The sequence below is a fragment of the Wyeomyia smithii genome, chromosome 1 (genome assembly GCF_029784165.1).
Source record: "Wyeomyia smithii strain HCP4-BCI-WySm-NY-G18 chromosome 1, ASM2978416v1, whole genome shotgun sequence".
Lineage (NCBI taxonomy): Eukaryota > Metazoa > Arthropoda > Insecta > Diptera > Culicidae > Wyeomyia > Wyeomyia smithii.
The window spans coordinates 24,182,813-24,197,545 of record NC_073694.1 but is presented as its reverse complement, the minus strand read 5'-3'; the positions used below and the strand labels follow the sequence as shown (position 1 = coordinate 24,197,545).

Here is a 14,733-nt window from a genome sequence, read left to right as displayed (position 1 = left end):
AAGATTTTGAAAACCTTAGCAAAAAAAAGTCTGAGATTTGAAAAATCTGAACACTTTTAATTTCAAAATTCAAACATCTTAAAATCCTTGATTCCACTGACCTGAAAAGATCGCAAATTCACAAATCCAAGAATTCGGTAATTACAAAAACCTCACAGTTCTGAGATCTTGAAGTACGGAATTGCTGCGATCTCAAATTCCCAACATCAAAGCAAAGCCTTGGTGCTACATTCCGTATCGGAACTCGACCTTCTGTTTATACACAGACTTCGCAGCCAACGGTTAAGTGTACAGGACAATTGTGGGGCTAGCGCTACGATCCTACTGACTCTAACAGTCTCTCCCGAGCCGAGACTCGAACCAACGACGACTGGCTTGTTAGGCCAGCATCGTACCTCGAGATCAGCTGGGAGATGAATTCCCAACATCCTTACATCTAAAAATGTTAAAATCTTGAAAGTCTTATATCTTAAAATGTTGAAATCCGGTAATCCCGATGTCAAGATCCTTGGAATTTCAAATTTTTACTGCTTTGTTTCCCAGCATCTAAGATACTGAATATTCAAAATGCAGAAATGGTGAAAAATACCGGAATCCTGAAATTCTAAGTCTCTTAACAATCCTGAAGTCCAAAAATCGTTAATTTTCGGAATCCCAGATCATTTAAGGTTTGAAATCTCAAAATGCTGAAATACTAGAAGCTTAAAATCTTCATAACGTTTGCGGTAAAAAATGGACTTTTTTCAGATGGTGATGAAAGAAAGCTAAGACAGATAATTGAGTTGGATAAATTGCGTGTAGGCATGTTTTTAAGCTCATTCTTCGTTTTCTTTTATTAATTGCTCCTCCGTTTTCGTGACAAAATTGTTGGAATAGATCTTGCGCCTCGAGTTTGCCCAGAAATTCTCGATGAAACGCAGCTGGGGGACGTTGGGCGGATTCGCCGACTTCGGTACCACATCGATATTCAGCCGCTTAATCTCCTCCAACGATCGCTTCGAGTAGTGGGCCGACTCCAAATCTGGCCAGAACACCGTGTCTTCGCCCTTATGGTATTCTTCGATGAACGACACAACTTCTGGCAGGCACTTCGTACTATAAATTTCTCCGTTCACGGCCAGCCCGGAGCAAAAGAAGAGCAGCTTCAACATCCCTTTCTCGCTGATTGTCAGCCACAGCCGCACATTCTTGGGGAACATGGTCTGTGAAATAAATTTCACCTCGGTGCTCACTTTCTTCGTGGGGGAGGTTAAATATGAAGCGCCCTGCCAATCGTTGCCATCCAGAGTAAGATAGGTCTCGTTGTCCATCACCACTGCCACGTCGCGATTCGCCGGGAAAATCGACTTGACCACCTTATTCAACCGCTGTCGCTGCGTAATTGCCTGCACCTCCGAGACTAGTGGACGGGACTGCCGCTTCCTGACATGTATGTCCATGTTCTCCAGATACTTTTTCACTGTTTTACCGTATGCACCAAACTCCCGGCCAAGTTCACGCAGCGATTTAGCCACTTTTCCCTCGGTCTTCCTCTTCAGCATCCTTTAAAGCTTCGTGTCGCTCAGGGTCGTTAACCATCCGGAACCGGGCTTACTTTCGATGCGCTGATCGTTGTTCAATAGTGTCAAGAAGTTGTAGATGCCGGAACGGGCATACCCGGCGTCCACAAAGTGCCGCACGATGTCCGTTTTTGACGTGCCGGGGTACCGTTCTGTGAACGTGCACACTTCTGAACGGAGTAGCTTAATTTTTTTCGCCATCACAGTTAGAGTTTGACCGATGGAGCTATCAAATTTTTTTGCTAACTCATGGGTTACTATGATTGATGATACATGAGTAGTTTCGTCAGAGTGATTAAAGGTAAACCCATGAAAAATCGGCAATTTTTGTCCATTTTTTTACCGCAAACGTTACTTATAATCCTGGAGCATGAGCATGAGCATGATTGACCACCCGCGGTTGCTATTCCATTCCAACGGAACCAACGGATGATGTTTGGGACTAACATGCATCCTCATTGCAATGTAAAAACTGGTGACCTTAACCTTTATATTAGGCAATACCAGCACCGGCCACATCCGAATGCAGGTCAATGGAGGAGTGTGTATGAAAATATGTTGACGAGGTACTCGCTTCATTAGAAGCCGGGAACACCTCTGCACTTCCTGGAGAAATCACTGGGATGTTGAAGAAAAGGGCAACGTTTGTAACAGCTTTTGTTTTGGTAAACGATGCGCTTAGCTTAACCCTCTAGTACCCAGTGTCGCCTTTAGACGGTCTTCAGTCAAACCTCTAAAACGCTTCAATAAGGACTTAAAAAATGTCCTTTATAGTGATTTTTTCGAAGTCCGCCTAAAAATTAATTTGGGCACTAGAGGGTTAATGTGCTGGTTCATCATAACAAATAACGAGACTTTCAAAATATTCTATATTAATATTCTCTATTCGATGAATACTAGTATCTCTAAATTCTGAGAAACTACAATCCAAGGATACTGAAGTTTCACATTATTAAAATTCTAGAAATAATCGTAGAATGATCGTAATTTTTGGAAATAATCCTTAAAATCTGATCTAACAATAATCTGATATGATTTTAAAATCCTAAAAGGTCAAAAGGCTTCAACTCGCAAATCACAGAATCCAATAATATTAAATGATCCGGAGACCCGACATTATTGGAATCTCATACTCATTAACACTAAGACGCTGAGCTGTTTACATCTAAAAAGTTTTAGGCCCTAAAATTCCACGAATTTAAAATTCTTAGATTTTTTAGTTTTAAATTATAGGAACTCAAAATTATGAATCACGTCGATCTGGAAGTATCGAAATCATGAAATCTCAAAAAAAAAAAATTCAAAGTGTAAAATTCTTGAAAGGTTTAATTCTAATGCCAGATATTTGTTTTGTTTTAAGTTGTTTAATGAAATCGATTTGCTCAATTTTAAAATAACAAAAGAATGCAATTTGTAGGTATTGGAGTCCAAAAATAAAACTTCATTGTAATTTTGAAGTATTGAATACCAAAAGAATCCTATTTTCAGAAAAAAAATGAAATTATGAAAACGAAAAATTATAAAATTGATCAATATCCAAAGAAAATACAATCCTAGAGTTTTTTGATCTTAAAAGGCTGCAATCACAGAATGTAGAAATCCAAAATACCCCAAAACCCGTACTTCTTAAAAATTAAATTTGAATAAAAACTCTAGAATCCTAGATCTTTCAATTCCGAACATTAAACATTAAACTCCTGAGAGTCTTCATACCCAATGCATTAAAACTCGTTTATCTCAACGTTCTACATTGTAGAATCCAAAATTTCTCGAAATTAAAAATTCTGGAGTACAACACTCATGAAATCCAATTTTTTTTAAATTTCAAGATCCTAAATTCTGTATTCTCAGAATTCTTAATTCTGAAAATAATAAATTTCTGTGATCCGAAATTTTAAAATCTTATCTTCTGGGTTGGGTTTCGGCTACGCAGTCTGTCATGTATTCAAAACGGGTGTTTTCTACTGCCCGACGTTTCGGCCAGCGGTTTTGGCCTTTTTCAAGGGAAATAGATTATCGTGTTTTTTTCGTGTTTTCCTGAAATCCATTGAACGTTAAAAATCTCACCATTGAAAAATTCTAACATTATAATCCAATGGATGGATTTTTATTTCTAAAAATCCTTTGTTCCGAAAATTCTCGAATCTGAAATTTATCATCTTCGAAGATATTAATGTTTTAAAATCTCGAAACGCAAAAAATCGTGTTAAAATCGTGTGTCTCCCAAAACACTAGAAAACCCGAAGATTGTATAGAATCGTTGAAATTCAAGTTTGTTCCAAAAATTCTCGAATCTGAAATTTATCATCTTCGAAGATATTAATGTTTTAAAATCTCGAAACGCAAAAAAATCGTGTTAAAAATCGTGTGTCTCCCAAAACACTAGAAAACCCGAAGATTGTATAGAATCGTTGAAATTCAAGTTTAATTGAATACTGGAATACCCGAAATCAAACATCTTAAATTGACAGAGTCCTAGGACTACAAAATCCTGAAATCTTTAATGCAAAAATATAGATAGTTTTTGTTTAATCCCAAAATCGTGATATCTGTTAATTCTGAACGTCTGAAAGTTTCCAGTTTTAAAGCTTAAATTTTCGAAATTGTTATTCCAAAACTGAAATAGTCGAAGAATCAAAAAATTCAGGATCTTTCAATGTCAAATTTTTACATCTGATGAAACTGAAGTACCAAAATTCATAGATAATCATGAAAACCTAAGTTTTTTTTTTATCTCAAAGTTTAAATAAAATACAAATATTCCGAATTTCAAAACATAATTTCTTTTAAACATAGGAGTTATTACATTACGAACTAATTTCATTTTTTGTCATATGACTTACATTTTAAGTTTTAGTAAAGCGGGCAATGTATGCAGTGTGCGGGGATGCGAAAATGAACGGGAATAGAAGGTGTGACTTCAGGCTAAGAAAAAAATTTCTCTCGTCCAGATCGTGGCGTGCTGAGATACGGGAACACAATAGTAGAGGGTTATTCGACTTTGGATTAGAACTAGTTATACCTTTCCCAGTAGTTTAATGGCTGAAACACCTTGCCGGAGACAACGGATATTGCGGGTTCGTGTCCCGTCTGGACGAGGGAAAATTTTTTCTAAGCCTAAAGTCACACCTTCTATTCCCGTTCATTTTCGCATCCTCGCAAACTGCATACATTGCCCCCTTTACTAAAACAGGAGTTATTATTGTGCAAGTAAATTGAGAAGCCGTGAAGCGTATAAATCTATAAATCCATGTCAATCTTAAAATTCTTTTATTTCTTTTATTTTTTTTAAGCTCGTAAATTTAAACAACCTCAAATCCACGAAAACCTTTCATCATGAGCCTCATAATTCCGGTCCGAGGATTTTCCTCGCTTGGTCACTCGACTGACGACAGAAAAAAAAAAACAATCTCAGTTTAAAGACGCACATTAAATCAAAATTCAGAACAAAAAAAAAACTCCCTCACGCTACCTTTCTCATGGCTTAGTAAGATTTAATTTATTTCAAAAGACTTAAAAGACTCAAAAGACCCAAGAGTTGGTGGTGGGGAAGGAGAAGAACGCATTAAGCACAAAACGACTGCAGGTGGAGAAATTTTGTGCAAGATTGAGTTTCCTTTTCATAATCCACGGTACCGAGCACACACACACACACAGAGGCAGAGCGGTTTAATCCATGGCACTGCTGCTGACTGAACTCGCGCGCGCTTCAGCTCAGGATAATTGTGTCGTGTTCTGTGTGGCCTCGCCTGCCTGCCCAGCTGCCGTGTTTTTGTTTCAACTGCATAGTTTTATTATTAATCCTACAATTTCAATTTAACCCCGCGTAATTTACGACCACTGGGGGAGGGGAGACAGTTTCCTGTGCTGTAAGCATCCGGTGAACTGCACTTCAAATAAAAGTTCGCATCCTGCCAACAGGATGACGTCCTGCTGGGACCCAGGAAGGACGGTTTTGTTTTTTTTTTGGTTAGCGCCGTCATCATCAGAGAATCAAGCTGTCAAATGCTTCAAAACGTTGATGGAACAGCGATGAAGTGCTAATTCACTGAAGCCAGATTTTCTTTTCTCGCGTTGTCGTCAGCTGAATTGCATACGCGTACGGGTTGTCACGGGGGGAAGGATTTCCGCCCAGAAAGCTCCGATTAATTACCGGCTTTTGTCGCCACCCTTTCGGGTGCACCTGTTCTATAATCAAATTATGTTCAACGCGTCTCCAGGCTGGGAACAATTGTTGCTGGTGTTTACGTGCCTCCCCGTTGATTTTCTCCGCAATTTCGTGACTCAGGGGAAACGGTGGGCGGAGGTTTGTGTGCCTTAATTAAAAAGCTGGTTTGTTACTTTGGAATTGAAATTCTGAGCAGATTCATGGAGCCAAGGCGCGTGGTATTCGCGTGAAGGTCTAGACTATGGATTTTAATTACTAATCTCCTGAAAGGCACTTTCTAAGCATTGTTCAGCGTTCGTCAGAATTTACTTGTTTTCAGTTGATTTCAAGTATGATTTTTGCTTTACAAGTGAGTTGAAAGTATTATGGTTGGCTCCAGTTGAAGCCTTACTTTAACACACTCTCTCGGATCCTTTTTTTTTCTTCACGGTGTTATTTCACTATCATAAATTTTCTCGCTTGTTAACCGTTGTTTTCAATTAAATTGAATGTCTCCAACGACGACGCTTGCATAGCCAACCTTCAGCTGGAATCGTAACGAGGAAACCGAGAGGCAGCAAAAAAAAAAGGACGACACTGGTGACAATGACAAGGCAACATCCTGTGCCACATACAGCAGCAGCAGCAGCAGCAGCAGCAGAACCACTACATGTGATTATCATGTTATTTTCTGAATATTTTCACTCGGCTGTGTAGGACAACAAAGCAGGAGAATAACTTTTATAGAGTGACCATAACACGATGCACAACCGGTTAAAAGAATCCTTTGCTCAATTATTTTGGGTCAGTCTATGAAAAACTTTCCGGCCACAGTTTTTGCTCACTTTGATGCAAAAACGCCATAAGAGTCCGAGGCCGATCCGGCCTCGAAGTCCGACAGAGACATGTCCTTGCACATTTTTACGCTTTGCTACACAGGAGCATGCAACGAAAATTAAAGCGTGTTTTTTTCCTCTTCAATTTAATACTAAAGATCAAGTTATTATGATCTCGATAAATATTAAAAACTTCCTCCATAATACCGATGCATCATCGTTAAAAGCGATACAATAATAACATGCGTGTTTATGGTTTAAGTTTTATTTATGTTCCCCGTATAATTTGTTCGGTCATTTTGCTGCATTTTAGCAATTATTATTGCGACAGCTGAACAAAAGTATAGTTCGATAATCGGACGCATGATTCATTTTAAATTGAACGTTTATTCACATTAAATTTTTTGTGTATCGTTTTAATTTTCTGACTACTGCGAAACTGCTTGAATAAGGATTTATGTCTTGCAATAAAAAAAAACTCTGTACGCCAAATAAAAATTGCAAGAGCATTGAAAGTGACTTCCACAGCAGCAAGCGCCAAAACATAAAAGAGAAATATATTTATATATTTTTAAACCTTGGCGAACAGTTAAATTACTATTTATGAGTCTTAGAACTCGTGGATTTAAAACTTGAAAGCCTACGCTACGGTTTGACTAACTGAGCTAAAAAGTTATCGAATCTTCAAATTTAATGTTTAAAAACTTAATGATATGTTATTTATTTCAGGTTTAAACTTAATTTAACAATTTGGAATTTTAAAACATTTCTATGAATTATTACCCAAAAATAGTAACGGAACGAATGCAGCAGTACAAGCCTCCTAAAAAAAAAATGGAAATGTAGGATTTGTTCGAGTTCAAAATTTCTCAAATTCAAGGATTTGGATTTTTTTTAAATGAAATTTCACGATCCTAAAATCTAGAAATAAAGGATCCAGAGATATTCTAAATAATGTAAAAAATAGAAACATTTAGAAAGATATCTTTGTTTAAAAATGAGGATCGCATCACACAGCAATTTTATTATTCCGGAATTTTCATAATCGGAAGACACTAGGATTTCAAAATTCAAAATATCTACGGCAGTCTATGAAATATTAATATTAAAGAATTTTGAGATGAAAAGTAGTGTGCTCTTGAAGCTTATTAAACTTTAATGTTAGGTTTTGGAAATTTTAGCACTTTATCGTTTAGAACTTTGAGATTGATTGTAGAAATTTTCAATTTTTTTAAAGGACTCGCAAAGGATTTTGGAAAAAAAAAAGTTATAATAATTTTTGAATTTCAGGATTTTTCAATCCAAAGCTCTTAGTGTTTTGAATTTTTTTACGATCTCCTACTATTTTGAAGTATAAGGTGCCCAATACTTGAGGATTTTGTAACTAATTGTGGGTTTAAAAATTTGAAAATCCAAAAAATTGAAAATTTGGAGTTTGGGAGTGTTATGTAGTTCAGGATTCAAAAATTCGAGAATATAAGGATTTAATTAGTTACTGATACAAGCGAGTAAGGGATTGAGGAATTTAGGAAATTGGAAATTTCAGGAATTCATGATGAGTTTTTGAAAATTTTAGATGTTAGAAATTTATACATTTGAGAGTTTGAGGATTCTAAGAATTAACAATTCAAGGATTCAAAGACTTAGAAGTTGAGAGATTTAGAAAATCAAGGATTTGAAGATTCAAAGATTTCAAAATTGTAGGATTTAAAGATCGAAGGAATCAAGTACATTATGGTTTACGAAAAACTAAAGTTTTAAAAGAAAATGAATCCAAATTAAGCTTAGAAAACGCCTTCTAAAGGCCAGAAAAGGCCAAAAAAGAAAATGATCCTAAATTAAGCTTAGAATCGCCGAAAACGCCTTCTGAAGGCCAGAAAAGGCATAAAAAGAAAATGATCCAAAACTTAGCTTAGAATTGCCGGAAACGCCTTCTAAAGGCCAGAAAAGGCCTAAAAAGAAAATGATCCCAAATTAAGCTTAGAATCGCCGAAAACGCCTTCTAAAGGCCAGAAAAGACCAAAAAAGAAAATGAACTCAAATTAAGCTCAGAATCACCGAAAACGCTTTCTGAAGGTCAGAAAAGGCCTAAACAGAAAATGATTCCAAATTAAGCTCAGAATCGCCGAAAACCCCTTCTAAAGGCCAGAAAAGGCCTAAGAATAAAATGATCCCAAATTAAGCTCAGAATCGCCGAAAACGTCTCTGACGGCCAGAAAAGGCCTAAAAAGAAAATGATCCCAAATTGAGCTCAGAATCGCCGAAAACGCCTAAAGCCAGAAAAGGCCTAAAAAGAAAATGATTCCAAATTAAGCTCAGAATCACCGAAAACGCCTTCTAAAGAAAATGATCTCAAATTAAGCTTAGAATCGCCGAAAACGCCTTCAGAAGGCAAGAAAAGGCCGAAATAGAATATGATCCCAAATTTAGCCCAGACTAGCCGAAAACGCTTTCTAAAGTCCAGAAAAGGCCTGAAAAGAAAATGACCCCAAATTAAGCTTAGAATCGCCGAAAACGCCTTCTGAAGGCCAGAAAAGGCCGAAATAGAAAATGATCCCAAATTAAGCTCAGAATCGCCGAAAACGCCTTCTGAAGGCCAGAAAAGGCCTAATACGAAAATGATCCCAAATTTAGCCCAGAGTCGCCGAAAACGCCTTCTAAAGGCCAGAAAAGGCCTGAAAAGAAAATGATCCCAAATTAAGCTCAAAATCGCCGAAAACGCCTTCTGACGGCCAGAGAAGGCCTAAAAATAAAATGATCCCGAATTAAGCCCAGAATCGTCGAAAACGCCTTTTAAAAGCCAAGAAAGGCCTAAAAAGAAAATGATCCCAAATTGAGCTCACAATCGCCGGAAAAGCTTTCTAAAGGCCAGAAAAGGCCTAAAAAGAATGATCCCCAATCAAGCTCAGAATCGCCGAAAACGCCTTCTAAAGGTCAGAAAAGGCCTTAAAGAAAATGATCCCAAGTTAAGCTCATAACCGCCAAAAATGCCTTCTAAAGGCCAGAAAAGGCCTAAAAAGAAAATGATCCCAAATTAAGCTCAGAACCGCCGAAAACGCCTTCTGAAGGCCAGAAAAGGCCTAAAAAGAAACTGATCCCAAATTAGGCTCAGAATCGCCGAAAACGCCTTCTGAAGGCCAGAAAAGGCCAAAAAAGGAAATGTTCCCAAATTAGGCATAGAATTGCCGAAAACGCCTTCTGAAGGCCAGAAAAGGCCAAAAAAGAAAACGATCCCAAATTAAGCTCAGAATCGCCGAAAACGCCTTCTATAGACCAGAAAAGGCCTAAAAAGAAAATGATTCCAAATTTAGCTCAGAATCGCCGAAAACGCCTTCTGAAGGCCAGAAAAGGCCTAAAAAGAAACTGATCCCAAATTAGGCTCAGAATCGCCGAAAACGCCTTCTAAAGGCCAGAAATGGCCTGAAAAGAAAATGATCCCAAATTAGGCTCAGAATCACCGAAAACGCCTTCTGAAGGCCAGAAAAGCCCAAAAAAGAAAACGATCCCAAATTAAGCTTAGAATCGACGAAAACGCCATCTAAAGGCCAAAAAAGTCCGAAAAAGGCCGAAATAGAAAATGATCCCAAATTAAGCTCAGAATCGCCGAAAACGCCTTTTAAAGGCCAGAAAAGGCCTAAAAAGAATATGATCCAAAATTAAGCTCAGAATCGCTGAAAACGCCTTCTGAAGGCCAGAAAAGGCCGAAATAGAAAATGATGAGAATATTACTAATACTAATACTAATATGGGATTTGAAGATTTTAAGAAATGAGTTATTTAAGGGTTCGAGGATTTTGGAAAGTCATAATTTTTGATTTACGATTTAAGCATTCATCTGAAAGAAATGAACGTGGAATTTTAACTCTTGGATTCTCGTATTTCAGAACTCAATAAACTTTATATTTTAGGGATTTGTGACATCCGCAACCCTGGATTATTTGATTTTGGTATTTTGAACATGTAGAATTTTAGGACTTTCGGTTAATGATTTCGGAAGTAGCATTTTAATATTTTTCAATAAGGTTCTGTAAGGTCGCTTTTTACGCGGTTTTTTTACGCGGGTTGCTTTATTATTTCCTCCATTACTCAAAAATGGTACAAGATATCGACCTCATTTCAATCACGTTTTCCGTTTTAGGCCACGATTGATCATATATCAGTTTTCAAAAAAATTCACAATTTTTGGTGTAAATACTCAAAATTTAAAATATTGCATTTTGGTCTCTAGACTGGCCACTATCATATTCAAACGAGGTTTGAACGTTTTAGGACCGTTTTCTTTGTTATATTTGCAACTCAAAAAAGTCGTTTTTTACGCGGGTCCATACAAATTTGGAACGCATCCCCCGCGTAAAAAGCGACCTTTGTGTACTTCAATTTGGATGCCAGAGATGTAGATTTCAAAGAAATTCATGTATTAAAATTTTTAGCAAATAGCGATTTTGATGTTCTTTATTTTTCAAGTATTTGAAAATATTAGGATTCCATAAATTAAGGATTTTGTGATCAAAGAAGGATATATTTCTATGTTTTAAGGTTTCAGAAAATCATGGTATCATCAATTCCAAAATTATATTTTATTTAAAATTGGAGTTACGAAATTGAAAAAATATGGAATTAAAGTGAATAAAAACGTCAAACATAGGAATACTGTAAATCAATAGTTTAATGGTTTTCGACTATGTAGTTGTTTTCTTTTACACAAAATGGTTCAAGAAAAATGCCCGCCGTTAAGAACTGGCACTAAAACAGTAGACCAGACTGTCTGTACCGCCAAGGCCATAACCCAGCACCGGAAAAAATTCTTTTAATTCAATCAGCGCCTCAAACAAAGTAATGGTGGAAATTTCGCCCCTTCCAGACAAGTTTTGCTAAACGGAGAGATGGGCTACTTTCGACTGCAAAAGTTCGACACTGAAAACACCGGGGGAAAATTGGAAAACTTCCACGCCGCAACCGAAATCATGGTAACCAACTGGATAAAAAGGTTTTCTTTTTTATATTCGATTCGATTCGTTTCGGTTTTAGGAGTTTGACTGTGGCAAACTTTTGCTATCTTCCTCTCCGTTTCTCAGGGTAAACCGCCAACGGGCACAAATTGGGTTCAAATATGGAGATTTCAATTGTCGGTTCTGGAAAGAATGGTGAGTGTGGGAAGAATAAAGAGGTACTCACCAGTTGATTGTGCCCGCCGACCGGTTAAACCTTTCTCGTGATGCCGGGACACATTGGAGCCCATTTTGGACGATGATCGATTTTGGTGGTTGTCGTTATGGCAACCAGCGTTTCCAGTAGAACTAATTAAATTCCTAGCATCTGGCTGACTATCAACGTGGTCATCATCATCATCCGTTGAGCTGAGATTGGGTTGCTGGCTAAAGCTTATGCACTTCTGATTTGCCGGTCCACCAGAGGGAAAAGCATCGTTTTCGCCTTCGTCGTCGTCGTCGTCGTTCACAAGCACAGCGATTTGGGCATGGTAATTTCCGCCATCAACGGCAGAAGGCTCATCAATTTCACTTCCGCTTGTCGGCTGGAGGATTGGTTCGACAGGAATGGGTGCAACGGGTCGGTTAGCTTCGCCACGCTGGACGTCCGGAGTGTTGTTCCTGTCGACTTGTTTGTGCTTTTTGCTTTTGCACTTTTTGCTGTTGCTGCCGCCGCTTCTCAGTGACGCCAATCTTTGGACTAGTTTGAGTAGAACCTGTTTTCGGGAGGAGAATAGAATATGTGAAAAATATTGATTTCAGCTGAGTGATGATCACCCGTACCTGATCCGTAGCGGCAACGGTTCCGGACAAAAACGATGAAGATCCCGACGAAGAATCGGTGTTGGATTTATTTCTGCTTGAACCTTTCACCGACGCTCGACGGGTGGCGTTTTTGTACCAGCCTCCAATAGAGCAGAGGTTTCGTTTTGGTCCGTCCTGGGGCGCCTCCGGAAGCTGCTGCCAGTCGCTGAAGTTACCAACGGTAGGACTGCTACTGCTACTGCTATGAACCACGACGATCTGATCAGCTTTTAGAAGAGAAGATAAAAAGAAGCAGAAAACGAAAACAAGTTAGTGAACACTTCATTGAACACTGTGATGTGTAGAAACTGTTGCATCTCCATAGACTGCACAACGTGATCAAATAAAACTGAAAACCTACTGTCGCTACTACGCTGTTATGACATTGCCATTTTCTATATCTCTATTCAAAGAAAACCACTAAACCGCACGTCGCTCGACGTCGCCACCGACTTCGAGAGTAACGACGACGACAACGACGATGACGATGACATCAGAGATATCAGTTTTGCAAATGCCTAGATCATATGAAGCGAAAAAAATTATCCACTCAACAAGTTGGCTTTGAATGGCTTTTTGACAGACTGTTTCCCTTGAATTCATGTGTAGATTTTCGAAAATTCAACTCATGCGTGAAAATGAAGTAGAAAAGCCACTAAAGCAGATTAGGATAATTTCAAGAAATTACACCAACAAAGGTCGGCTTTTAGGTTAAAGATCGAAAATTCAAAGGTGTAGTTGAGACCACTCTCAATTATGCAACTTAAAATACGAGGCTTTCAATAGTTATCGTTTCCAATTTTCGATATTTAAAATATGATGGAAATAGGCTTAAAGCATCCTATGTTGCATACTATTTAAAAACCGAAACGTCAATGTCTAAGCTAAAATAAAATTAAGTTAGGTGTCAGAAAAATTGCAAAATCAAAACAAAAAATTATCATAATAGTTTCGCGTCAAAAACAATGTGGCATCTATTTATAGGCAATGAAAACTTGCCAGAAATATTGCCAAAGAACGTCATTGGCGAAAAAAAAGTTTTATAAGTATAACAAAAAATCAAAAAAAATTAAAAACTGATAAAATGATTTAAAAAAAAGTGACAACCTTCAAAAAAGTGCCTAAAAACTATGTAGAATTAACTAAAATAGTGTTTAAGATATGTAAAACACTTAGAAAACAAGTTCCAGAATTTTTCAAGAATAGTGTCAAAGTATGGTATAACATGTTGAATAGTTACCAACAATTGAATTGAAAATTTGTTTTTTATGTAAGAGTGAAGAGGGTTATTTTCGAACATGTTAAAAGCTATCTAAATAACGACATTGTCAGCAAAAATGTTTTGTTCAAAAGTAAACCAAAACGTTGAAAATGTAACACAATGTGAATATTATAAAAATAAATTATAAAAATTCACATGAAAACTAAAATCAACAATCGTCAACAAGGAATCAAAAGTAAAAAAAAAGCAAAATAATGTTAAGAAGATAAGAAAAATCAAATAAAAACATAATCACAGAGTATCGAAACAACTGAAAACATGTCTAAATATGTAAAAAACAACTTATAAAAAGCCAATAAAAAAGGAAATGTATTCAACAATCGCCAAAAAGAGCTTACGAAATTTCGAGAAAAAGGGATAAAAAGAACACGAAATGGTCATAAAATGATCAAAAACTTGGGCAGTAAAATAGAGATCAAATTAAAACAAAGTTCTGGCACCCTGCCAAAATATGTAGAAAAAAAAAACTAAAACAGAAACTGAGCCTGCAAAAAATCTGCAATAAAAGGACAACGAAGAGCCAAAAAATGAAAAAAAGGTACTGAAAAAATGTCAAGAATATTCACAGTATTAGAATTCAAAAACTGTCAAAACAATTCCAGAGGCATTCAATTGTATTGAAAATTGTTTTTTCAAGACATTTCATAGAAAATTATTTTTTCACGTAGAATTACGTCTTACGACAACGTATATAGGGCTACAAATAGAAAAACCAAAAACATCGAGAGTCACAAAAATTGTTCACTTCAAAATCTCCAAAACTCAGTCAGTTTCCAACCGATCCGTTTTATTTTTAAAGCAACCGATTGGAATATTATCTGTTTCATTTATAATCACTTTTTGACAATTAAAGTTTGATTATTCAAACTATTGCAATGCACCATTTGAGCCATTTGGCTCAATTGGCCTGCTTCTGCTCAAACCAACCAGTTTACTAGTGAATGGCCACTAGCACGGTCCCAACCAAGTAACAGCAGATAGCAGCAGCGGCAGTGGATATCAGTAGAGTGAAATATCTGCCTTTGTGCGGTAGTGGCAGCATCAGTGGTGGCTACATTGGCCGGCACTTTCTCCAGCGAAAAACTGCCGTATGTTGGCATCACTTAAACGAGGATTT

The 14,733-nt window shown here is 37.2% G+C and overlaps 1 protein-coding gene across 3 annotated transcripts in view; it reads right to left on the bottom strand.

The window, feature by feature from the left end:
• LOC129717900 (uncharacterized) overlaps window positions 1-14,733 on the bottom strand; it is a 201,648-nt gene that overhangs the window by 95,031 nt on the left and 91,884 nt on the right. For all 3 annotated transcript variants that reach the window (XM_055668169.1, XM_055668170.1, XM_055668168.1), the window contains 2 exons: window positions 12,314-12,561; window positions 11,718-12,246 (listed from right to left, as the gene is read on the bottom strand). In XM_055668169.1, the coding sequence (XP_055524144.1) occupies window positions 11,718-12,246; window positions 12,314-12,561 (777 nt within the window). The remainder of the gene's footprint in view (window positions 1-11,717; window positions 12,247-12,313; window positions 12,562-14,733) is intronic.